Genomic DNA, 27,467 nt, shown 5'->3' on the forward strand with positions numbered 1-27,467 from the left:
ATACTTGAATCCTACATGATAATAGAAATTCAGAGGTATTGGTTGCATACATTTGCAAATATATGATTAAGCGCCGGGCCAGCGTCAAGGCTCCTCTATATGTAGCGTTCCCGCTAGGCTGTTTTAGCGGGGCGTGGAGCCCTGCCCTCTTTCTGGAAGGCAAAAAGCACCCTGCCCTCCAGAAGGAGGGCAAAAAGCGCCCTGCCCTAACAGCCTGCGGGAACAGTCTTCACCCGCGGGTCGCAGTGTCCCGCGGGTGAAGAAATGTGCGGTGACCCGAACACCGCCGGAGAATAGAGGCGCATCTATTCTCCCTGTCTGCAGGGCTTGGGGGCTGCCCGGTGTGTCCGTAAGTGCAGGGCACGCCCCCAAGAGTGACGAAGAGGGGACGCGTCTTATAGAGACGCCCCCTTTTCGATGACCACGCCCCCTTCTCAGTCGCACTCGCGCACGGGCATGCCCTCTCTAGCTCCGGCGCCCTGACTCACGCCGGAGCTAGAGGGAACACTAATATGTTATTTTGCAGCACATTTATTGTAATTATATGACCCACAGTGGGTGCTACTATTTTGTAGCAATAATTATTTTGGGGTGAACGTGTGGGCATGGGGCCTCCAGAGTGGCTCTGGCTGGGCCTTTTTCAGGGCATCACCACTTAATGCACATAGATGTTTTTTCCTCACCTTTCTATTTGTTTGTTTATTATTTATGTAATTTTTATTCTTATTATAATTACAATTATTGATTATCTTTACACTTCACTATCATCTTTCTGCCATTTTTCGTGTGATGCCCTGGGAGGGTCCTTGGCTGGATCCTTTTGGGCTTCCCTGCATCTCGGACGTGAACCCCTTAATGTTAGGGACGCCAGTATAGAGGAGCCTTGACGCTGGCCCGGCGCTTAATCATATATTTGCAAATGTATGCAACCAATACCTTTGAATTTCTATTATCATGTAGGATTCAAGTATTTTTGATAATATTGCTGCAGTGTGCTGGAGGGAATCTTTTTTTTCTGTGGTCTAGCTTAGAAGTTGTAGAGGTTTAGATAGTGTTCACTGTAGGATTTTTTTAGGACAGGGGTGCTGAACACAGAGGACACAGCTGAGCACACCAAAGCAGAGCTGTAACTACACGTTGGATGATTGTGTACATTAAAAAAATTGGTGCCGGCGAAAAAAAAACAACCCGGTGTGGTCTCGCTGGGAAGGGGCGCACAGTAGTGTCCCTTAGTCACATTACACTGCACAGCAGTGCCCCTTATTCACGTTATGCCACACAGTAGAGCCCATTCACATTATGCCACACAGTAGAGGCCATTCAAGTTATTGCACACAAAGCCTAGTCATATGCCAAACAGAGCCAAGCAAATTATGCCACACAAAACCCATTCATGTTATGCCACACAGTAGTATTCTTTATACACATTATGCCACACAGTAGTGTCCCTTATAACACATTATGCTACACACAGTAATGCCCCCTATAACATTATCCCGTAAAGTAACCACATTACAAATTATGCCACCACACCCCCCCTCCCCTCCAGCAGCCTCTAAACTCTCCCTTTGTGAGCCCAGCAGCCTCTGTCCTCTCCCCGTGCGCCAGATCAGCAGGTGCCAGGCCGCCAGCTCACCAACATGCAGCCATGGAGAGAGCGCCACCATCATTCAACTCTGGAGCCGGTCGCGAGCCAATCAGAGCTCGAGGATTGGCAGGCGCTACTGATTGGCTCGCAACCGTAGCCAGCTTATAACGAAGGTGGCGCTGTGTCTCAAGGGCTGCAGATGATTGCCCAAGTTCAGACAGACCCGGGCTCTCCCTCGGAGGCACGGCCAGCCCATCTGGCCGGCATTTGCCAGAACTGCCAGTCCGGCCCTGGGTGTGTACTATATAACAAACAATACATATTTTCTGCCAGGCCCCACCAAAGTCGGAGATCACAAACGGATATTGATTGGGTTTAGTGACCACTTCAGGCCTAAACACTCAGTGTACAAAACAGGAAGATTCTGCATAGGAAAAAGATTATAGTGCATAGATATAGAGACCAACATGTAAATTAGTATAAGAGGAGAACCGCTTTCTTATAGCCTGGTTGGTGGTGCTCCCCTGGAGTAGTAACTAGACATATGAACCACCAAATGTTATCCTGTATAGCAGGAAAACAGAAAAAACTCCTTTGTGGGGGCACTCTTATTTAAATACCAAAAAAGAAATGATTATTTAAAACATAACTTTTATTATGAATGCACCTAAAAGCCAAGAAGGCATAATTTTCCACATATACAATTATAACTATGAGTCTACTGTGGTATTGGTGAACAAAATATTACCACAGATCAATTAATCTTTCTAAACCAAAAAAAAAAAAATTTACTTTTAAGTGATGAATGTAATAGGAGATCGATCCTACATTCGTACCCCTTATTGATATTTAAATGGAAAAGACAGGGCGAAATATTGGATATGCTTGTTACAGTATTATAGTCATTATCAGATAGCAAATAGGCTATTTATAAAAAATATTTGAAAACTATAATCTTAAATCTGGCAACTGAAAAATTCCCTTTAATAGTATATTCCAGCATCTAAATAGGTAAGTACTTGTTTAATATACTTGTATGTCTTTGGATTTTATGATAAAGCAAATCTGTTAATACATTTTGCTGCTGAGAAAATAAAATACCAACATACTATTTAAACTGAAACTGTTCCTTGGTTAATAATTAAAATCACAACAGAACAAGCTGCATAGGCCTTTAGGGATACAGATAAGCAGAGAGAGGAAGTACTTACTTCTAATTTGCCTTTTTATTTCCTTTGCAGGATCCAGCCAGTTCTGAAATTGAAAATAGAGCAAAGATATTGGATGACTTATCAACAGAGCTTGTTTTATTCAGTACAAATCTGCAAACTGTAGTTTCTTTATTGTTCTTAATATTAACAGTCTACAAGAAAAATGTAGGTGTGCATAATAAAAAAATAGCTTTAAAGTATAAATTTAGAATTCCTCTTAAAAAATACTCTGCAGAGGATAGTGAAATGTAATGTTTTAGCTGCCCTTGGATACCAGAAAAACTATGTTTGGTCAAAAATCGTTGTGACATTATGTACACACTAATGTATTTGTGTTAAAGGACTACTCCACTTAGAAATCCATGAAATGTAAAACTATGTACCACCTAAATAGAACAGTACAGGGGTCTGATGTTAAGGAACTCTGCCATGTGTAACTTACTAAGGGGTCAATCCTATTCCACACGAAGAGTGCGAGTTGCCATTGCAACAGCATTAAAACGCGGGCAACAGCACCGCGCCTCGCACCCTTCACAGCCTGCTCCGAGCCTGAATTTGCTTAATTTTGCCCGGAGCCCTATGGGGCTGCGAGCACTTTTATGAAAATCGGGGCTGCCATCAATTGTGGCTGTTGTTGCGATGACTCGCAAGTACATTGCGTACAATTGGATTAACCCCTTGAACTGAAATTCTCCGTTCTCCTGCTGGAGGTATCAAAGGAAGTGCAACAATTGAAGCACAATTAAATAATATAGCTTTGTTTGGAAATGTGCTACAAATTAACACAAATTAAAACTGGTAAAATGAGGGCGTTCTAAAACTTTTTACCAGCAGTGTAGTTTAAAACTAGCGTTTTGTTTTTCCCCGTCATCTTTAAATGCGATATACACCTTGGGACAACCTCCCAGAAACTCTCGTAAATGGGTTTAAATGCCAGTAGGCATTCTGAAGCAAGAGACAAATCAATGTAGAAAATCATTGCATGTATTCATAGTTCTGTCATTAAAAAGTCAAATTAAAGAATATAATAAATATTAAACATATATCCAGTAATAAACTATTCCTTTTCAACACCTACGTCTATCAATTATCCCCCCTCCCCAACATAGATTATAAGAAAATGTTAATAAATAAAATGTCAGCATAATCCGTTGCATTTTACAACAGGGAACAAACAGTAATAGAAGTATTTTTTTTAGCCTTCTACCAACAAATCTAAAAAAAACAAAAAAAAAACCTCAGGCTTGAGAAAACAAACATTAGAAAGTTACAATATCAACAAGAGTTAATAAACCCCATTTGTCCTGCTGCCATAACTAGCCATTTAAAAGGAAACAAGTAGTTCAATTCTAAATCAATTTCCCACTAGTTTGTAATGATAGAATTAACAAATATGTGACACAGTGTAAATAAAACACAATTACTTTATATAGTTAACAAAAGAAAATATGAACCTTCAAAAGCACATTTCTCCATATTTCATGATTTGGTATATTGGGGAGCCAACTGCAGTGCAAATACAAGAAATTCATATAATGCCTGAAGCATAACCAGAGACTTTACATTAATCTCATTTTATGTAATGGAGCCTATTAATGCTATTTTGTGCAGGTGGTTATCCCCAAATGTATTGCTGGGAAAGTTAGGTCTCTGAGGTATCAGAAAAAAGTAATACAATAAGAAAAGACACCAAAATGTATTCCCTGCATCTAAAATGTTTATATACAGTATGTATGTATATATAATACAGAGGGGCTCTGCACTAGTTTAATTAACTTGTGTCAGCTGTTTTCCTAGGTGCTTTGTAACAGGTGTGCTTGGTAACTGTCTCACATTTAAAAGCAAAGTTGCTGTGAGCTTTAAACCTTGATAGCATACCCTGAGTTTAACACTAATGTGATGGCTATGTCCATGTTATAATTCTGAGCAATAGAGTAGGGACTTGCAGTAAAGTGGGGTCCCGTGACGATGGGCTGCAAGCTTAAATGCATTGATCAATTCATGAACTAAAATCCCACTGTTTATTATTATTATTAGTTATTATGGTGAGTGCAGAGGCCCCTATGATTTCTATTTAAACAATGTGGTCACATACCAAGTTGCACCCCAAAACTAGAAATGGTGAGTGCCGTGGATTAGTGCTATATATTTATTTATATATATATATATATATATATATATATATATATATATATATATATATATATATATATAATAATGTCATTGTTTTAAGATCTGGGGACTTAATTGAATCAAAAATACTCTGCATGCTGGGACAGTCTTTGTTAACCCTTGGAAAACTAATTTGTTAATGGATAACTAACAAAGAGCAAACGGTGCATCATTGGGCACAAATGTGTAATTGTTTTCAGTCCTATTGCCCTCTTTCAGAAGATAGTAGCAGAAATAGGCGTGTATGTGTGTTTGGTTACATTACTCCCAAAACCGTTACCTATCTAATCTGTGTGAAGATGAGGGCAAACCCGAGTGCTAAATCCTGTCCTACAGTAAACTTCCACAATACGGACACAGGGCCTGATTCAGAGCCGGACGCTCTTTCAGTGCGCTCGCACGCTCTTTGGTGCCGGCCTCCTGGCCGCTCGCTAAGCTGGCCAGGATCGGCCAGGTGATGGTCGCGACCATCGGACTTGCGACGAGACCCTTGTGGTAGGGTCTCGTTCCCGCAAGCCCCAGTGAGTTTCCTACTCTAATAAAGCAGGAAGCTCAACTACTGACATCACTCGTGATGTCAGTAGGGCCGCCCCCAAACGGCAGGCGTTCCTTCGGGAACTCCTCCACTTGGCCAGCCACCTCCCAGCCTACATAAAGGGGCGAGCGGTCGATTAACATAGTCAGCCGCCCGTTTTGTTGCGAGCCTCGGAGCGAGTGATTTCCCGCTCACTCCGGGGCTCACGCGTGCGCACTGCCCGGCCATCAACCCGCTTGCGAGCGGGTCTGAATCAGGCCCACAATACGGACATAGTGAGGGTGTCTTTTCGTGCCAATGTGTGTTCAGCAGTAGGAAATATTTAGAACATACAAATTTTTGTAGAGTTCCTTGTCCTACACCACTTAAAAAAATACAAAAATAAATAAATAAAAGTATGTCTGAAGTAAGCAGACTTGTAAGCATTAGTGGTAAGGCAACAAAAAAAATTAGGGGGAACTTGCTAAACACAGCAAAAACAGTCAAACTATTAGATATACAGTATGCTGCCATAACAACATAAATTGTTTTTCTGGACCATTATGACTCATCAGGAACTTTATATTTTTACTGAAATACATGGGTCTACTGTGAAAAAAAAATAAGTGTTTGGAAACTATTAGTGGGAGATTAAATTGTTTGCAGAACCAGCCCCGTTCTCACACCCAAAATTCCTACTTTGGGCTGATAAGTGATAGGTGCCCAAAACAACTGAATAGCTCCCAATCACTTTAGATGGGAGCTACGGACATGAGAAACAACTGAATTCCCCCGTAATGCACATCTCAAAAAGAATATTTGCTACTGTCACAGCTGTTTGTCAGTGTTAAAGTTTGCATGAGCACATACAAAAGTTATTTGCCAACAGTAAAGTGATGTATAATCTATGATGTTTTAAAAACATTGTATAAACTTGTATAGTAGCTGCTCAGTAATAATATACTGATGCTACCGTTCATTTTGCATTTGTGCGCAAATACGTCAAATAATTCTTCATTATAAGGACATACTCCATTCATCACACACAAAATCAAACCCCAATGAGTGCCATAACCAGACACCACAATTCTGTAGTCTAAAAATAACATCTCCAAATGCCTGTTTAATTTAACTCAAAGCTGCATCTATCAGCTGCACAGAATACTGATGTCAAGGGTTGCTGGGATCCCCATCTTCTGGTCATTTTACCATTGTGTCTGGAGGCCTCCATGGTTTAAAAACACACAAGAGTGCCTGGCATTCAGCTCACCCGCTCCGCAGCTGCAATCCAGCACAACAGCTGGCTCATAAATGGGTCACTGTACTGACTGCACTGGGACAAGTGAGACACCTCATTCAGCATTCAGCACCACAGTGGGTGAAGGTCACAGAAGTGGGGCATTTCTATCTAGAATGGCAACAACCCTAACAGGAAAAACTGAAGCAGAGATAAATGGTGGCAACATAAGAACACATTTTATTGTTTTAATGTAACTAGTAAAGAACAGGAATAAATGAAAACTAAAAAATACCATAGCAATCTACATTGCATAATAAGGCTACATACACTATATAACATGTAAGAGATTACTACAGCCTCTTGCAGGGAAAACTATTGAAGCATTTAAATGTGTTACATTCAAATATGAACAAACTCAGGGCTTCCCGGAGGAAAAATAAACATCAAGAATAGATTAAGATGAAGGAGTGGAAGTTAAAGGCAGATTCACTATTTCAACTTATCCATGCATTTTGCACACTCCGCTCCCTAACCCCCCCCGCCCCCTCCCCATCAAAGGGAATTAAAGAAATTACATTTGCTAAACTTAGCAGGGTCCCCCAGCATTTACAGAGAGTGAATGACCTCTGCAATCACAGTTTGCACTGTTTTGCAGGCTCTGAACCAGTGTTAGAGAAATTCTTATTACAGTGGAAAGACCCTTCAAAAAATATTGTATGTAGGAACAGGTAAAAGTCAGAAGGAATAAATAAAAAATATACAGTATATATATATATATTCGAAAAACAAAACCATTAGTATCTAGATGAATCGGACACAATGAAGTGATTATCCGAGATTTCCAGCCCACAAAGCAATTTAGTATAGTATATCCAGGTGTTTGTAGTTATAAAAGTATTCTATACAAACACCTTGAAGCATGCTACTAATTTAGGATTGGGAAAATTATTCTATAACAAATGTATTTAAAAAAAAAAAGTTTGTACCTCTTTTATTAGTTGTTGCTGTATATGACATTTGATATTGATACCGTACCTTAAATTAAACATATGATTTACAAGGGGAGTTCACAAATCTTAAACTTGTGTGCCACCCTGTTTTTCAGATGTCCAGGGCAGTGCCAAAGTTAATATATTTCTCTTATCACTACCAAAGTTGCATTTAGTATGTAGCGTTTGGGTAACTACAAAATGCATGCTTAGACACACACAGACACTATGGGGTCTATTTATTAAGCAGTGTTAGGAGAAGTGAAAAGTGAAGAGTGAAAAGTGATAAGGTGCCAGCCAATCAGCTCCTAACTGCCATCTCACAGGCTGTGTTGAATAATGACAGTTGGGAGCTGATTGGCTGGCACCTTATCACTTTTCCCTTTTCACTTCCCCTAACACTGCTTAGTAAATAGACCCCTATAGGAGAGCTTTATTAAGTATTCATTCAGGGACAGTAAATCTACATAATCCATAAAAGCCAGGGAAAATGGACATTAACTGCAGCATTCTCTACACAGACCCATCACAGATTGATTGACAGGAAGTACAGTTTGGGTTTGTTGTCGGGGGGTGGTCGGAGAAACGCAGGCGTGCCAGGAGGTTTGAACACCGTTACAGGGGCGTGCATAAATTAGCCACTGTGAAGCCATATGCAGCCTGAGCTTTCACTGCATACCAGAAGGTTAGCAACTTCTGAGTAAGGTCTGACCTTGTTCAAGTGTGCTTGAGGCTGCGATGGTACTCTATGTTACCGTTGGTTTAACACTCTTGCTAAGTATTATGGATGTGTGTAAGGTAAGGTGGGCGTCCTTATGTGTCAGCATAGTATTAGCATAGCATATCTTCGCAGTGAGACTGTGTGCGTATTCACAGCAGCGATCGCACTTGCAATCCAACCTGAATCAGGCCTAAAGTGCAGAAGAGAGAAATGTAGCTTGTATATACATGAAATGGTTACTTTCTTTGGCAAACATATCTATTTCTATTGTATATGGAGAGTGAAAGTTCAGAGTACCTTCTGATCAGAATTGTCACGATAGAGAAGTCCAAAATAATCGGTTTCCAGAAGGTTGAGATGCTCACAGACCTTGAGAAACAACGTCTGTCCTCTTGCACGTTTCTAAAGAGAAAAAGATACAACATATCAATTATTGTTTTTAATGCATAATTTAATGCTGTTCACTTCACTGAAACACAAAATAATAAGGGGTTGACCCAATTAGACTTGTCCCACGAGAGTAAGTGAGGCTATTAGTCGCACTTCTGGTAGGTCCGGACACGTTTATTTTTGTGAGTCTGGGGCCAGATCGGGCCATGAGGGGGAACGTGAGGAGGTGCAGTTGCCAGTGTTTTCATGGGGTTGCAACGCCAACTCACTCTCCTCATGGCTAATTGAATCGACCCACATTAACAACAGTACTCTTTGAGAATCTTCTTTTAAAAATGTTTTGCCTGAAAATGCCATTCAAGTGTTAAACCCTCATTCATGTTAGTTATGTTCTGAGAACTTAACAGCTAATTAAAACAAATTGTCTTTATTAAAAAAAAAAAAAAAAAAAGTCTAAATACATCATTGCCAGCACCAGTAAAAAAGTTTGAAGGTACAACAGAAGTTGAAACTCATGGTAAATAAAGTGATAAAGCCCCCAGCACAACTCAACGCTAGTAAAACATACCTAAAATGCCTCTCAACAGATTACAATTAAATCAAAATTATAAACTACATTGCAATTGATGTCTGAGCGACTTTTAAAAAATACAGTGTTCAAGGACAGAAATGTGAATGAGCAAGTCTCATGCTACTAACAAAGCTGCATATGTATATTTCAGTAATAACACTGCACAACAATGAAAATGTTTCCGATGTGAAAATAGTTAAAGCTAATTGATTTCAGCATGCAAAGAATGAATATGACATTTAAAACTCTGTTAGCTCTGAGTTCCGAGATATAGCCCATTTATGACGATGTAGGGGTATTCCTAGTGAAGTGGGCAGAATGGAGAGAATCTTACCAGCAATCTGCGTTCCACACGAAGGGGGCGGGGCCTAATGACCCAATTAAATGAATCAGTTATTTGTACCCTCCCCTATTCAAATATATGCGATTCACGGGATTACCCACACAAGATAACTGTGGTGCACTGAGTGACAAGCATAGTGAGCGATTCCACCAAGACATTTCAGCAATGGAACAAAGATATCAGGGTAGGTGAATCACTACTGTTGGACAGTGACAAGAGATGCCTCAGAAGAGAAGTACAAGCGACAAGCAAAGAGAAAGCACCCCCATGAATAGGCCACTATATTAGATAGTACTTTCGTATGCTGTGTGTTTGTTTCGTTTTGTGTTCTTATTTGTGATTGACTGAATTAAAACTGTTATTTATTTTCTATCAAGAAAATATCAGATTATTTTAAAATAGCTTTTCACTATGACTATATTATACCCCTTTCACATCGCAAACCCGGGTCGGACCCGGGTTTTGAACCCGGGTTTTGAACCCGGGTCAGGGCCTTTCACATCGCCATAATAACCCGGGTTATTGCAGATTTGGTGCCTTTTAACTCAACCCGGGTTGCACATGTTAAAACAGTGTGATGTAATTTTTAAAGGATTTTATTGGCTCACAATTATGATGACGTTTTCAGTAAAGAAAAAGGAGGGGCTGGGGAGTGCTTGCAGTACAGCAATCATGGCTGACAGAGCACATGTCACAGATGCAAAGTGTGCAAAGGGCCTGATTCAGAGACGGACGCCCTGAACGAGCGCTCGCTCTGAATCAGGGCATTTTTTTTCATTATTATTTTGTTCGGCCTCCTGGCCACTCGCATAGCTGTGGGTGACCATCGCGACCATCGGGCTTGTGACGAGATCCTTGCGGTAAAGTCTCGTTGGCCGCAAACCCCAGTGAGCTTCCAGCTCTAAATAGAGCCGGAAGCTCACCACTGACATCACTAGTGATGTCAGTGGGGCAGCCCCCGAACGGTAGGCGTTCCTTCAGGAACGCTTCTGTTTGGCCAGCCACTCCCCCTCCCCGCCCACCAAACGGGGCAAGCTGTCAATCACCATCGACAGCTCGCCCCCTTTGGTGCGAGACCCGGAACGATGGAGCGCCCGTCGCTAGCCGGTTCTCGCGCATGCGCACCGGGCAAACATCGACCCGGTTGCGAGCGCTCAGCGCTTGCGACCGGGTCTGAATCAGGCCCAAAGTGTGCAGTGCAGGACAGTAATGTAAATACAGAGACATGTGCTCTGTGTGCAGGCTGGTCAGGAAAAAGCCAATCAGCACTATTTTCTCAGACCCGGGTCGAATATCCCGGGTCTATACCATTTAAGAGCCAAATAACCCGGGTCTGACCCCTGTTTAACCCTTCTTTTAACACGGGTTGAAATACCGGGTCGGTCGACCCGGGTTATTCATTTTGGTGCATTTTAAAATCTTGTCGACCCGGCAACAACCCGGGAATAACGCAGGTTATTTTGGCGATGTGAAAGGGGTATTACTAATGTACATACAGTATAGAGCAAGTAGTGTAGCTCAAAAAATAGAGCTAGTAAAAACATTCTGAAAACATTTAGTTTTTCTTGACCTCAAATTAGTAATGTATGACTTTTTTGGAAAAGAAACAAATTAAAATTATTAATTTGTTGTACAGTGTTATTTTTAGGCACTCAATAGCAATTTTCTTACCATTTAAATGAACAAAAATATTAAGCAAAACACAATCTATATATAGGTCTAGTGAAAAAAACTGAGAAAAAGTTAAAAAACCATCCACCTCTACTTATGTTATGTACATGTAACAAAAAAGGAAAAAAAAAACAAAGAAAAGAAAAAGAAAGGAACAAAGCAGTCAAGCCTTAATTTACAGAGCAACTTCCGCAACCAGCAACATCTGCTTGGCACAACTGATCAAACACTTTCAAAATAAACTGATGAATACAGAAGGCAAGACATTTATTCAAACTACAAAAGACATTTCAAAACTTCGGGATAATTTTAAATTAGATACATTATAGATGAAATGCTTGTGAAATATTTGTTAAAAATTGAGGCAATATATCAAGTCATAACACCAATAAAGCAATATCCAAATAATAAAGTTGATTCTAAATTTTGTAATCAACTCAAAACAGTAAAAAACCATGGCAGATCACTTTTAATTAGTGTAAACAAATTAAATGAAATGGTTATATATATATACACACACACACACACACACACACGAGATATGTCCTTACACATCTTTCCTACAGTCACGCCAAACAGCCCCTCTCGGCGTGCCTGGACACGGGAGACGCTACTAACAGCTTTTTTGCTAAAAAAAAAAAATGTGCCTAAATCACAATGCTACAGATGTGTCCACATACATCTATCCTCCGTGCGCTATAAGTCGAGCTACACAACGCAGCAGCTCAGTGTGACTCGGTAGTGCAGAGCATCTTTTCGTGTGACTTTTCACCTTCAAAAGCATCTTATTATCTATTAACACAAGCAGCTTCTGCTGATTTAAATGATATGCAGCATGCCTATGTTTTGTGTGCGACTGCTGGTGTATCTGCATGCGAAACACTATGTTGCAGTTTTTCAGTCGCTGAGACTGTAATGTAGCATTTAGCATGCAATATACAGCCGCAGTAGCAACCAGAATATAGGCATTCTGCATATAATTTAAATCAGCAGAAGCTGCTGTGCGAATAAGACACATATGAAGGTAAAAAGTTGCACGAAAAGACGCTTAGCACTACCGGGTCACGCCATGGCATTGGCGCGCCTAGAAGGGATGTTTAACGCACAAGGAGGCTAGATGTAAGAGGACACGTGTGGGATGCACCAGGAGACTGCCGATTAATATGTGACACTTCTTACCTCCAAATGACTGACAATGCGCGGGTACGGATGATCGATAACGACCATCGCCCGTGCATGCAGTCCAACCTGGTCGATATCGACCAGGTTACTATAGTTGTTTGGGGTTTGGTGGTGTGCTGGATGATCAATATCGATTATCCAGCACATGCAGGACGATCAGACAACGCTATCGTTAGCTGATCTGACAGTGTATGCGCACCATAATGGCGCGTCTCCACTAGACGAGAAAAATTGGAGATTAAACGATTATGACATCGTTATCGTTCATTAATTGTGCAATAAAATGCCAGCAACGACCAGCGATGCGCATTCCCGCTGGTCGTTGTCAGCGTTTGTCATCACCTGAACATGCAGGCCTACCTGACGAGATCTTCAGGTTGTGCATGTTCGGGGATGAGGGAGGGTGCCTGCACTGAGCGATATAACGTTCAGTATGGGCACATTATAAACTGCACAGGATGATGAACAATTGAACGATTACAATTTTGTAATTGTACAGTCATTCCACTCTCGTGTAGTGAATACCTTAAGATGCATTTTCAGCAAAAAAAGACACCCGATGCTACCAGAGTTGCACAGGACCTGGTAGCTCACTCACGCCAGGTATATCGCGTATTGAGGTTAGATGTAGGAGGACACATCTGTACATGCAGTCAAGCAATCACTCAGAGCAGGTTTGGACACTGCATGCTGTGTTCTACGTCATTCAACCTGTGCTAAAAGTACAATAGACTCATATGGGAAACACTTTAGCTGTGCCAAAACATGCAGCAAGCATTTATTGTAAAGCATTTGACCTGTTCCCAGACATTAACATTTAGTTATATAGTACCAGAATATTCAGTAGCATTTTACAGTTGGGAGTCAAACACAGTAAGAAAACAAAACTGGGTATTAAACAGGCAAATATGTGAGACCTGCTCGTAAGCTCACAACCTATAGATCAATATAAGATTAAGGAGGTTAAAGGGCTGTATATTGCATATCCAACCAGACTGCAACTATAACAAAATGTTGTTATAGTAAGGAATAAACATAACACTAACCAGGTATAATAAAGTATTCCAATGTACTTGGCAACAGGCCATGAAACACATAATAATGCGTGCGAGTTTCTGCAGCAGGGCAACCTCAGATAGTGTAAAGAATTACAGTACCCAAGGTAATCCTCTTTCACAATAAGAATCACCGTAACTATAACATAAGCCAAATAATAAATTGATTGTCTATACATATACAGAAATGTTACAACAGAAACCAAAAAAAATGAAAAATACCACCACTGGTAATGTAGTTAAAATGAAAAGTCAAGGTCATAACAGAAATAGAAATACCAATCTGAATCCAGGAGCACCAGTAGTAACCACTGAAGCAAGAGAGAACACCAGCAATGAGACCTTTCCCTCCTTACCTTTTAAAAAACCCACGGAACCCAATAGGAACACTACTACAAATAGCCTTTTAGCCAAAAAATTGGTGTGGCGGTCATGTGACCACTGCAGTACGCAAACCAGCATTGTGGTCTGTAAGCAAGAGTCAGCCAGGATACGTATAAATGGCAGCGGCTCCCCACTCATAAGCTGCTGTGTTTAAACAGAGAGGAGATAATCTTGCAGCATAATTTAGAAAGGTTATGACGGTGGTTCAGGAATGAGATATGCTTCCTGTATCACTACCATTTAGTGCCGAGAGTGCAGTTTTTAGTACTGACTTAGGGCAGCAACAGCCAGTTGGGCATTTGGAAAACAGCAATGGACAATAATAATTGAGCATTACTAATCCAGTGCTTTATGACTTGTCTACACATTGCTACAGCTACGGAGAAGGCATGGCTCTAGAAACCAAGCAAAAGTGGATGTAACTGCAAGAACACACAAATGCAGAAGGCAACGTTGATGATCCAATTTTTGCCTAAATGCCTATATTACATAAAATGAAAGGCCAGTAATCAGGCCTTGTCAGCAATATACTAACATGCATCCACACATCCCATACACAACCCCTTCACATCAATATCAGATATGCATTACCAATAATCCCCCCGTAACGTACGTACAGTCACCAGCAAACCATAACACACATCCAGTTCCATAACAGTCTTTGAAGCTGAGGACCAGTTGGGTTTGGGTACAGGATGCCGTTCAGGATTCCGGCGCTCGGCATCCCGACTAGGTTATCATCCCGACATCTATAGGTAAGTATCCTAACCTAACCCTCCCCGGTGCCTAAACCTGACCTCCCCCCTAGTGCCTAAACCTAACATCCCCCTCCCCGCACACTAAAGCTAACCCTCCCCCCCTTAGTGCTTAACTCTAACCCCGCTATTTACCTTAGGGAATCCGGTGGGCGGGATGTTGGCGCCGGTATTCTGAACGTAATCCAACCAGTTGTATGATATATAGATATATATCTATCTATATATCATACAACTGGTCGGGATACGTTCAGTATAATATATATATATATATATATATATATATATATATATATATATATATATATATTATATACACACACACACATATATATACACACACACATATATATACACACACACATACACACAGTCAGGTGCATAAATATTGGGACATTGACAGAATTTTCATATTTTGGCCTCTATTCACCACCACAATGGCTTTGAAATGAAACAAACAAGATGTGCTTTAACTGCAGACTTTCAGATTTAATTTGAGGGTAATTACATCCAAATCAGGTGAACGGTGTAGGAATTACAACGGTTTCTATATGTGCCTCCCACTTTTAAAATGGCCAAAAGTAATGGGACTTTCAAGTCGAACGCTATTTCATGGACAGGTGTGGGCTATTCCCTCGTTATTTCATTATCAATTAAGCAGGTTAAAGGTCTGGAGTTGATTCTAGGTGTGACATTTGCATTTGCAATCAGTTGCTTTCGACTCTCAATATGAGATATCTATCTATATATTTTTTTTTTATATATTTTTTTTGAAACATAGGGTATGGAAATGAGGGCTTACTTGGTGAAGCAGTGTCTCTTTAATGGTAGCAGACACTGCACCTTAGCATACGCGAGCATAGGCCTGCACACATACAGGCAAACAGCTGCGCTCCAGGCACTTTTGTCAGATTTCTCCTCACATCCCCAGCCCAAACAGCACTGTCAATTGAATAGCATCGGGAGCTCTATTCAATTTTAGCAAACTGTGCATGCGCCACAACATGTATACATACATTGACTGAAACTCTGCACTGCCAGTTCTCTTGGGGCCCGAAATAGGCAATTCTGGGTGTCAACTGTGCTGCTACCTTGCAAACACACTAAAGAGATCCATTCCATGGGAGTATTGTGGGCCTGTAGTCAGAGTTCCGTGCTATTACCTGTTTGACAGATACTAATGATGACCGTTACAGCTGTGCAACTATATGCTTGAAGCTGTACAGATCCTTGTATTAGCATAAGGTAGAAGCCGTGCGCACTTCCAGCCACTTTGCATCCAAAACAGGCTAAGGGCCAAATTCAATTAGCCACGAAAAGTGCAGTTTGGAGAAAAGATGTTGCAGATTTGCGCTTTTCGCCTGTTTTCTGCTTTTCTCCGTATTCAATTCCAGGACGTTTTCGCTTATGCAAAAACTTTACATGGAAAAAGAGGCGAAAAAGTTTCTCCACATACAGGCGGGCGAATTGAAAGTGCAAAATCGCTATTTTGGGGTGCAACTGTGGGGACTTGATCCAGAACCCTTTGGACACACCCCCCCACCCCCCTAATGACTGATCAAACCAAAAAAACGTTAAAATAAAAAAATAAAAAAAACACCCCAAAAATGACGTCACTTTTGGGGCAAAAACGGAAAAAGTGTAGGAAAATTGGTAAAAAGTGGGGGGCCTGGCACTTTGCTTTCTATCATTTTTCCACACATATGCAAATATGCATATAACAGCCCTTTGCCTCAAAATAAGTTCACTAAAAACTTTTATTAGGGCTACTACTACTATTCTATATTGATTCCCAGGGTCACGGAAGCTTTTTATGGGGTACAGACTGATTTTCTCCCCCCCACCCCAAAAAAAAAAAAAAAAAAGGTCCTTTTCGCTAGTTTCGCTATGTAAAACATTTGCCCATCCGCGTTTTTTCACCTGTTTCACAATTGAATGGGGCGAAAAGCGGGGAGAGCATGGAGAGAAAAGTTGAGTCATAACAGGCGAATGAGGCAAATTGATTCCGCTTTTCGCCAGACAGCACTTTTCGCGGCGAATTGAATTTGGCCCTAAGGCCCTTGTGTATTGGAGGAAGTCTGTTACCAGGATGTAGGTGAGAGCTCTGTAGTCACTGCGGACGTGAAGCTAGAAGAGGGTTGCTAATGAATGCACTGTAACATATGCACAAACTGCTCTGATAGAAAATTCTGTTTAACTAGTCTATCATGCTTTGTTTTTCAACAGCTGTGTGTACAAGAACAAGCACATATAATGTGTTCAAGGACAATATAAGTAATTACCAGCCAACTATGGCTTAGGTCAGTGATTCCCAAACTGTCCTGGGGTGCCTCGGGACACTTGCAGGGGTGCCTCAGGCTGGTGGTCCAGCACCAAATTAAATTTATGGTCAATTTAATGTAAATATGTGGACAAACAGAAGCACAAACCTGTCCACCACCACATAACTGAACCTAAGGATGACAGGTAAGCACAATTTACTTCACTTCACTATATTTTCTTCTAAAATTCTCTATAAAACTTTTGGCATAGGGATGCCGTGAAAACAATGCTGATATTCTAGGACGCCAGGATTCAAAAAAGTTTGGGAACCACTGGCTTAGGTTCTTCAGCATTAATGTATCAGGGACAACATGACTTGTATAATATTAACACCCTTAAAGACAATAAGGATGTGGATGTGTACAGCATATATCAAAATAGGCATGTGTCATGTTTAATTAGGAGATTCCACAAAATACTAATCATCAGGACTGTACTTAAATGTATGAGTACAAGAGCTCATAGGTGTAACATTAAACATCTATAGGAGGATGTAGTCAGGATCCAGGTGGTGACCATCCTGATGGTCATAATACTGGCAGAAGAATTTCAGTCAAAATACAGACGAATCCCAGCAGTGAGTACTAGGTTTAGGCGCAAGAGGAGTGGGTTAGGGTTAGAATATTCACTAAAATTCGTCTGCATTTTGACCGTCAGGATTCCACTGCCGGTATTGTGACAGTCGGGTTGGTCACCGTCGGGATATCTTACCAACCCCTATAGGAGTTTGACTATTCCTTCTATTGTACAGCTTCAAGCAGTATATTTAAGGCATGTGTAAGCAGTACAAGCAGCATGGAGAGCGCTGGCATACAGATGGCTTTGTTGGCCAAATGATGAAGTACAACCTCACACACTCACATAAAATGAACAATACATTTTGGAAACAATTCACTCTATACTGCAATCAATCTAGACTCCTGAGGAATCCTACATGTCCGTCTTGTTATTTGTGGTATTTAATATCTCGCCCAAAACTAGAAAATATTTTGCAGTGTGCCAGGAGCGAAACCCTGCATTACTGTAAATGCTTAGCCTGCCCTTCTGAGCAGACTTCACAAGACAGTGTTATTTCAGTAAAAGATTGCCAGGTTTTTCTGTGTAGGCCTTTCTGACACTAAAGCTATTGTGTTCTTGCTTAGCTGACAAGGATGGAAAAAATTACAATAGCACAGTGAATTCCCTTTGGTGACGGAGTTAGACAGTACACACACTCCACTATGTCTGAAATAAATCTACACGCTCACCAACAAAAGCTGCCATAAATGTAATGCCTAGGTGAGAAAACATTATATTAGTATAGAGAAGTCAAATCATAAGAACTTTGAGTCTGGATGTTTGTTCCATTGTTGGTGCACAAGCGTCTGAACCGATTTTCATGAAAACTGCATCATTGTGTGGTGGAAACTGCCAGAAATAACCGGCACTGTGTTTTATCCTGATCCATCAAGTTAAAGTTGAGCAATAACAAAAATAAAATTTATTGACATCAGTGCGAGAGAGAGATAGGTGAGGCACCATGTGCACGGCCGGCAAGGGGTGGAGGGAGAGGTGCTCTGGGCCAGAGTTCACTTGAATAGGATATGCTACATAGCAGTCTGTGCACAGGGCACACAGTGACATGGTGTGAGTGGTGGATGAAGGTGCTGCTGCCACCAGTCTGTATAGCACTGCTGGTCCCATGGGCCACTCACGTCACAGGACCCCTATGCAAAGCAATACAACTAGAACACCTCAAATAAAAATAAAAATGTTGGCAGAAGCAATTTCACTGTGGGCAACAGCTAGTTTGTTACATTACAAATAGACATGGTTGCATTTATAAGGTTGAGAACCGTGCACAATGGGCCTGATTTAGAGATATACATTCATCATATGACTGACATGCTGCGGGTGCGGAGCAGGGGAGTGGCTGGTCACAGTTCCTAGAAACGTTGGCGAGTCGCCCTGGTTTTCCATGAGGGACGAGGCCTGGGTCTGCGTTGGCAGATTCCTGGCCTCTTACGTCACTAGCACCCAGTCAGACTGGGGGAAGCTGGGGAAGCTCCAGCTCCTGCAGCCTGACCATAGGAGCAACCATTGCAATCTGTCGCAGTGCTGAGATCGCAAATGCAGCAGGGAGGTGTCTGACACCTTCTTCTGCATTTGTATCAGAGATGGGTGGCTTTGCACAGCCACTTGTGTACAGCTCTGCAAATCCGTTCATCTATGAATCAGGTCTAATGCCTCTCAGTGCTTTACAACACAAAACCTAAATTAAGCAGAAAGTGTCCATGTTCAATGAGTACATCATTTTGCACATCCTCATATATTACAGCAGATTACTACAGTACAATCTCACTAAGATTGGCAATCGAGTGCTTATTGTAAAATGGTAATAAAGTTGTTTTCAACATAGCACTCCCACATCTCAGTAACTATGGAAACAACTTCTAAATGCAGTGTCCCTAAAGCCAATGCAAGATATTCTCAGAGTAGGTATGAAATCCACAATTTCACCATTGGTTTAATATTGCCTCATGTATACTATATTCCTCTTCGGTGACAAAGAAACAGGACACACTGAAGGTGCGTCACTGTACATTAGGACACACGGAAGGTGCGTCTCTGCAGATTGGACACAAAAGGTGCAGGTTATAGACAAGTCTCTGTAGTGGAGCACACACAGGTGTGTCTCTCTGTAGATTAGGGTATACATAAAATAGGTCTCTGTAGATTAGGACATACAGAAGAAAAGTCTCTGTAGATAAGAACACACAAAAGATGCATCTAACACGTGAATTTATGAAATGCTGTATTTGTCTTTGAGGAAACACAATTGAAGCACATGAGTTCCATCAAAGAGAAGATGTCCTGGTCGGACGTCCATCTCTCCCCACAATCCCAACTCGTAAGTTAGATACAGATGTGGCATCTCCACCCTGCCCTTTCTGCACTAAAGACACATTAGGAAAACCAGCTAGTATTACCAAAAATAAGTTTATTAACAAAACCGCAAACTACACAATAGCAAAAGTAATACTGATAACTAAACACAGCAGGTGAAGACAATAAAATAGCAGAAACCCCTTTCTCAACAGCCTAAACATAATGATACTGTAACATGAAACTGCAATGAAATGGAAAAAAAAAATTAGAGGAAGTAAGAGAAAATTCTGCAGCGCCATACAGAATTCTTTTTTAGAATATCCATCATTGTCCATCTAACCAGGTTTATTAAATGCTCATACAGCAGCCTCTGCATATATAGATTGGTACATGTAACTTGGATAAGAAATACAAATTTAGTAGAACGGCCCCCGCAATTAGTTTACTTTACCATATGCTATATTAATAATGGTCTTCTTCCTACAACTGGATGAATCGTGATAAAGTGCCTTGTATTGCACAAGGAGGGAAGAACTCCTATTTTTTAGGATTTTTTTTCCTCTCCTCGCCAACCTCTCTAATCCCATCCCGCTTTTGCTCAAACACCCCCTCCCCTTACCTTGGCTGGTGACTCAAAGTGCCCAAAGCTCACTCAACTACACTCCGCGATACATCAGTCACTAACTGCCCTACTCACTCATACTACCATTTTTCAATCATTTGTGATTTTCTTTTTTTTATTGCAGGCTCCACAACACCTACTTTTACATCCCTTCTCAAAATTAGGCACTGCTATTATTGCTTTAATTTTACATGAAAGAGTCAAGAGCCTGTACCAGGCAATACAAACGGAGGTATTTTGTGGCTCAACATTGTGCAGAACATTCTGGAACTTGTAGTGACAACAGCTGAAGAGAATGTCACAATCTGGTCTGATGTACTGCGATATCCAGCAATCTTCCAGTGTTGCAGTATCATCTAGCGTGCACAGTATCCTAATGTTACATGTCCCATGCTGGCATCCATCATAATATCTCTGCACGTAGCCTCTTCCAATGGCTGTGATGACAATTCCCAGCATGCCCAGATCATGCATATCATCACTAGATCACAATCGAAAAGCCCATTGGATCTATGTTAGCTGGGTATCTATATCTGAAGCAGACCTTCAACAGGGGGGTGTGTAGTGGTCCCTGGTCTCTTTATGATGTGGTCAGTAGGCGCTCGCCTTCTCCGCGCATGCTCCACCTCCAACAATTATCTGTTGAATGGACAGACTAGGGCCCTTACTGCATCCTAGATACCCTAGAAACATTTTGTGGATTCTTACATTGTAATTGGGACTTCTGGGAGTCATGCAGTCCTCTCACTGCAAAGTATGTCTAATTGCGGTGGAGGCAGTGTGAGGATACAAGGACATGGAGTATGTGGTTTGGCTGACATGACTGACAGCGGCGGGTGCATGATGTTCATGTTAGGTCCCATTACCATCGTGATGACAGATTTTTGTTTAGAATCTATACTATATTTTACTGGGATGATGGAGTATATATAGTGTCTTGCAAAAGTATTCACACCCCTTTGCATTTTTCATGTTTTGTTGCCTCACAACATGGAATTAAAATGGATTGTTTTAAGGTGTGCATCATTTCATTCACAGAACATGCCTACAAGTGAAGTTGTGTTTTCTTTTTTATATTGTGAATCAAACAACATTTAGGACAACATAACAGAAAACTTCAGCGTGCATAACTATTCACCCCCCTCAAGTTAGTACTTTGTCGAGCCATCTTTTGCATCAATTACAGCTGCAAGTCGCTTTGGATAAGTCTCTATGAGCTTGCCACATCTTGCCCCTGGGATTTTTGCCCATTCCTCAAGGCAAAACTGCTCCAGCTCCTTCATGTTGGATGGTTTCTGCTTGTGAACAGCAATCTTCAAGTCTGACCATAGATTCTCAATTGGATTGAGATCTGGGCTTTGACTAGGCCATTCCAACACATTTAAATGTTTCCCCTTAAACCACTCGAGTGTTGCTTTAGCAGTATGCTTCGGGTCATTGTACTGCTGGAAGGTGAACCTCCGTCCCAATCTCAAATCACAGGCAGACTGAAACAGGTTTTGCTCAAGAATATCCCTGTATTTAGCACCATCCATCTTTTCCTAGACTCGAATCAGTTTCCCAGTCCCTGCTGCTGAAAAACATCCCCACAGCATGATGCTGCCACCACCATGTTTCACTGTGGGGATGGTGTTCTTGGGGTGATGGATGTGTTGGGTTTGCGCCAGACATAGCGTCTTCCTTGGTGGACGAAAAGTTAAATTTTAGTCTCATCTGACCAGAGCACCTTTATCTATACATTTGGGGAGTTGCCCACATGCCTTTTGGCAAACTCAAATTGTGTCTTCTTATTTTTATCACTAAGTAATGGCTATTTTCTGGGCACTCTTCCATAAAGCCCAGCTCTATGGAGTGTACGGCTTATTGTGGTCACATGCACAGATACACCAGTCTCTGCTGTGGAACTCTGCAGCTCCTTCAGGGTTACCTTTGGTCTTTGTGCTACCTCTCTTATTAATGCCCTCCTTGCCCGGTCTGTGAGTTTTGGTGGGCGGCCCTCTCTTGGCAGGTTTGTTGTGGTACCATGTTCTTTCCACTTGATGATTATGGATTTGATGGTGCTCCTGGGGATCATCAAAGATTTGGATATTATTTTTTTTTTCATAACCCAACCCAGAATTGTACTTCTCAACAACTTTGTCCCTGACTTGTTTGGAGAGCTCAATGGTCTTCATGGTGTGATGCCTCTTGCTTAGTGGTGTTGCAGCCTCTGGGGCCTTTCAGAGAAGGTGTGTTTATACTGACAGATCATGTGACACTTAGATTTCAAACAGGTGGACTTCATTTCACTAATTATGTTACTTCTGAAGGCAATTGGTTGTGCCAGAACTTTTGAGGGGCTTCATAGCAAAGGGGGTGATTACATATACACATGCCAATTTACAGAATTTTATTTATCAAGATTCTTTTTTTATATTTTTCTCATTTCACTTCACCAAATTAGACTATTTTGTGCAGATCCATCACATAAAGTTCAGATTAAAAAAAATAAATACAATTACAGGTTGTAATGTAACAAAATATGAAAATTGCAAAGGAGAGGGAATACTTTTGCAAGGCACTGTATATGCAGATTTATTCATTGGCCTTATGTATCCTCCAAGGTATACTGATGTGTCCTCAAATTATTGCTGCAGTCGTGCCAAATGACCCTTTTCTGACAGATCCTGTACGACTCTGCTTGAGCCAAGCGTCTTTTTCACCCAAAAATGCATCTGAATCGGATGCAACAAATTGCTTCACGTGACTGCACTGTTAATTTGATATGCAACTCTTGTATCTGTGTGTGTGACTGAACCTGTATACGAAGTGCTACTATGTAGCGGATGCGTCTTTTTTCCACGCCAAGGTCCTTTGTATTAAATATACTTTATATACAGATTCAGTAAGACACAGTTATACAAGTGCTGCACATCAAATTAATCAGTGCAGTCTGGTGTCATGTCCAATTGCAACGAATACCCCTTTTCCACTGGACAAAATACCCGGGTTATTGCCGCGTCAACCCGGGTAGCGACTCAGTGAAAAAGGCACCTAGGAAAAAATCCCTGCATTTCTTCCCAGGTCTCAAGCAGGGTTTTACGCGGGTAAAATCCTGGTCAAGCTCAGTGCAAACGGGTAATTCGGGTCTTCCGACAAGGGACCTGTTTACCGCATGGTTATTGGCTGGTTTTCAGAAGCTGTCACCAGGGAGAGAGAGATTACAGCCTCCCGTATGGTCCAGACAGTTCCGTTTTTTACCCCATCCATTCATATGGGGAAGCTGCAATCTCTCCCTCCCAGGTGACAGCGGTCTCAGACAGCCTCCCAAATGACACCCCCCCCTGAAAAGGGCCCCCTCCTCTGGTCGCCTGTCCGCTACGGTCTGGCGTTCAGGGGAGATATGTAGTTTCCGGCGCTTGGTGATGACATCTCCAAGTGCCGGCACTGCACCCGTGTGCAGTGTGAACGGCGCAGAATCAGGATATTCCCGGGTCGGCGCCTCAGTGGAAATGGTATAAATCCTGGGTCTGACCTGGCTTGGAACCGCGTTCCAAATCCCAGGTCGGACCCGGGATTTTGATGGAAAAGTGGTAATCAGATGCATTTTCGGGTGAAAAAGATGCTCGGCGCAAGCCAACCAGCTTATTGAGGTAAGTGTATGAGGAAACATCTGTAATAGCATCCTACATTTATTTTATATTGGTAATTATTTTTCATTGCACTTGACCCTTATCTTTTGTGCTTTTATATTGCTAGTGTTAAATAAATTTATATAAAAACACTCAGCTGTATCCCTTTGCCATGATTTTAGAATCATTCGTCTCACTCCAGTGTATACTTTATGCAGAATTAGAATTATTTTTACTATTATGTAAATAGGTGGCTATAATAATAAAGGACTGACATATTTACATAAGGTTGTAATAAAATTAGGACTGATATGTCCTATAGAAAGGTAACACGGATACCAGTACTTTAAAGTATATAGCAGTATTCCTACCTGCTTACCATTATATCATGTAGTAGTAGAATGGGAATTCTGATGTTGAACATATTATCTATGTTTATTTCAAATCTGAATATAAAGCAGAATGCTCCTTTAGGAGTTAAATGTCTAACTTGGCATTGAAGAGGGGATATTTTGCACTGCTATTTGGGAGAGAAAAACATGATGCTGTTTTTACTTTTGCTACCTAAATCAAACCTAAAAATAGTGCTGAAACTAAAGGAGGTATTGCGACACAAGATGGCTGATGAAATACAAATTCCCTCTCCTAAACATTGTGCAGAAGGCAGCCATTTCCTTGGGGTGCACCACGAATGCTCTTGAACTGCAAGCAGCAGTGAATCTACTGTCAACTTAAATGTGCATCAATTGCTCAGACATGCCTAACTAAAACGGGGCCATGCAAGAAGTCTTAATGCCCTTCGCCATAAAATATTTATATATGAACAATGTACAAGCAAAACCTGCAGAAGTGGAAAATAGAGAAACAAGACACACAAAAAAACCTCAAGCAAGTCTTTAATTTGTCAATTATCTGATACTTTGTCACATAATGAGACTGCACTATTGTCTGTTTCCAGGTGGATGATGAACTATATACTTGAAACGGCTTTACACAAGGAAAAAATATAGGTCAGTGCTGGTCTCCTTGGCAATACTGGTCTTTTTTCTAATCAGGTTATGGCAGAATTTAAAACTATCAATTCAGATATGAAATTTAAAAAAAAAAAATTGCAAAATCACTGGACATTAATTACCCAAGATAGGTGACATGAAAAGACACTTAGCAGCTCCGTCCTAATTTGTCAAAGCAGGAGTATGTTCTGAAGACAGCCACAGTTACAGGGCATTACAGAATATTTGCTCATCTTTCTTCATCAACAGTACAGACCATCAGTGTATTATAATAGGCATTTGGTTTTGGAATTTAATTTTCTTCACAATTATTTAACATAATCATGATTAATATAAACCATAAACAATAACATGAAACAGAACCCTACCCTAATAAGCTTACCCTCTGAGAGGGGAGGGGAACAATTGATGTATAACATAAGAGAAAACAACAATAGCAGCCGGTGAGAAGAGTGCATGTGGCTACTGTAAAGCTAGGTACACACTGCTACAAATCATACTCGAGATGCGATTCTTCTTACAATTACATTTATGATTGAAAGTACAGATGAACATGCAGACTCATGCGTACACCACTCTATTACAATCAACCATGCGATCTCTAGAAACAATCTGCTGAAAAGTTTGTAACTGCAGAAACAGCAGCAGAAGTATTGGTCAGAATGACTGATGGTGCACACACTTCCAGGCTTGTCCGACATTGTACCATCGTGTGTCAAATTTTAGAACCCCCATAAAATCAGATCACGAAGTGCAGGTGCTGACTTCGATAGATAAAACTGGATTGCTGGGTGGTACACACTCTTAGCGCTCATACACACTAGACGATATGCTCCAAGAGCGATATCGCCAGTGTTTGTCCTTGAACTCCCGGGCAAACGACATAGTGCATACCAGTGCCGTACTTTTTAGTGCCCTGTGCCTGAAAGAGCATTGGCGCCCCCCCTCCCCATTCTTCAAATAGGGATATAAGATAGTACACCTGAAAAATGGCCATGGCCTCATGGGAAAGGGCCAGGGAAGAGATAGGGGAGGCCAGGAGATGCTGGGGATAAAAGGAGCAGAAGATTCCAGGGAGAATGATAATAGACAGGAAAATTGACAGGCCCAAACAGTGCCCCCTGCCCTGTGCACAGGTCGCACCACCCTAGTTACGGCCCTTGTGCATAAACACAAAACTATATCGTTCAGGGACGTCATCTTGCCACATCTCCGAACAGGCAGTTCCAGACAACGACATCAGATTGACCTGTATGTTCGGACGACAGCAGACATCGTTAACGACCCACGGAAGCGCGCATCGTTGGTCGTTTAGTCTATACACACTGAACAATATGAACGACATATCGTTCAAAAATATTGTTTAGTGTGTACGGCCCTTTACAACATCTCACCAAAAGGTTGTGAATCTTATGAGCTGTCAGACGATTGTCTAGGTATGTACCCAGCTTAAGGCAGATGCATTACAATCCACTTATCTTAAAATAGGCACTGGTGACTGGCATTCATTTGCAGCAACTAGAGTCGAAATGAAGAGAGACAGTCGACCATGAAGACATGAAAGATGAGCCACAGTGGACATGTCAAGACAGTCAGCTGCTGGCAACCAGGACTGTGCTTAAAACTTCTCAACGGAACCTTCTTCCTTTTCTACTACTGAAAGAAGCTTTTGATCTTGCACCGTTTAGGCTAGCAATGTGCCCAATATTTCCCTATGGCATCATACTCACTGCTGGATGCATAGCCAGGATGAGTTACCAATATTCTAAATAAATGTAGGGCAGATACAGTCATCAAGAGGACCACGGAGATCACCAAGCAAAGAACAGAGAAGCCAATAGCAGTGACAGTGCAACGCTCAGTATCCTGGCTGTACTGATACACAATTATATTAGATGTTCAAAACAACCACACCCTTGACAACACTCCTTGGGTACCACCTTGTAAATTCACACTGTCTTCACAAATTTTTAACATCTTTATATTTGTGAGAAGATTATGTGGGAGGTAGAGTAAAGGGCTGGCACTCAATGTTGCACCAGAATCACTCTCTAATTTGGCCACCTTGATGGAGTATCTGCATTATATGGAGGCCTGTCAGTAATCTATTTACCCAAATAATAAGAATGTTTTGAAAATCACCTAGATACATTTGATCAGAACTCCCCATTCCCCAGGAATGCTGCATCTTTTAGCACCATATATATGACAATATTTGACAAATAATATTTGCCGTGTAGGTTCA

At 41.3% G+C, this 27,467-nt stretch overlaps 1 protein-coding gene across 13 annotated transcripts in view; it reads right to left on the bottom strand.

Moving 5' to 3' along the window:
• EPB41L2 (erythrocyte membrane protein band 4.1 like 2) overlaps window positions 1–27,467 on the bottom strand; it is a 258,307-nt gene that overhangs the window by 132,815 nt on the left and 98,025 nt on the right. For all 13 annotated transcript variants that reach the window (XM_088443090.1, XM_088443088.1, XM_088443086.1 and 10 more), the window contains exons 4-5: window positions 8,733–8,837; window positions 2,800–2,842 (exon numbers count right to left, since the gene is read on the bottom strand). In XM_088443090.1, coding sequence (XP_088299216.1) covers window positions 2,800–2,842; window positions 8,733–8,837 — 148 coding nt within the window. The remainder of the gene's footprint in view (window positions 1–2,799; window positions 2,843–8,732; window positions 8,838–27,467) is intronic.

This window comes from Taudactylus pleione, unplaced genomic scaffold (assembly GCF_031769625.1).
Source record: "Taudactylus pleione unplaced genomic scaffold, aTauple2 ptg000326l, whole genome shotgun sequence".
In the NCBI taxonomy this organism is placed as follows: Eukaryota; Metazoa; Chordata; class Amphibia; order Anura; family Myobatrachidae; genus Taudactylus; species Taudactylus pleione.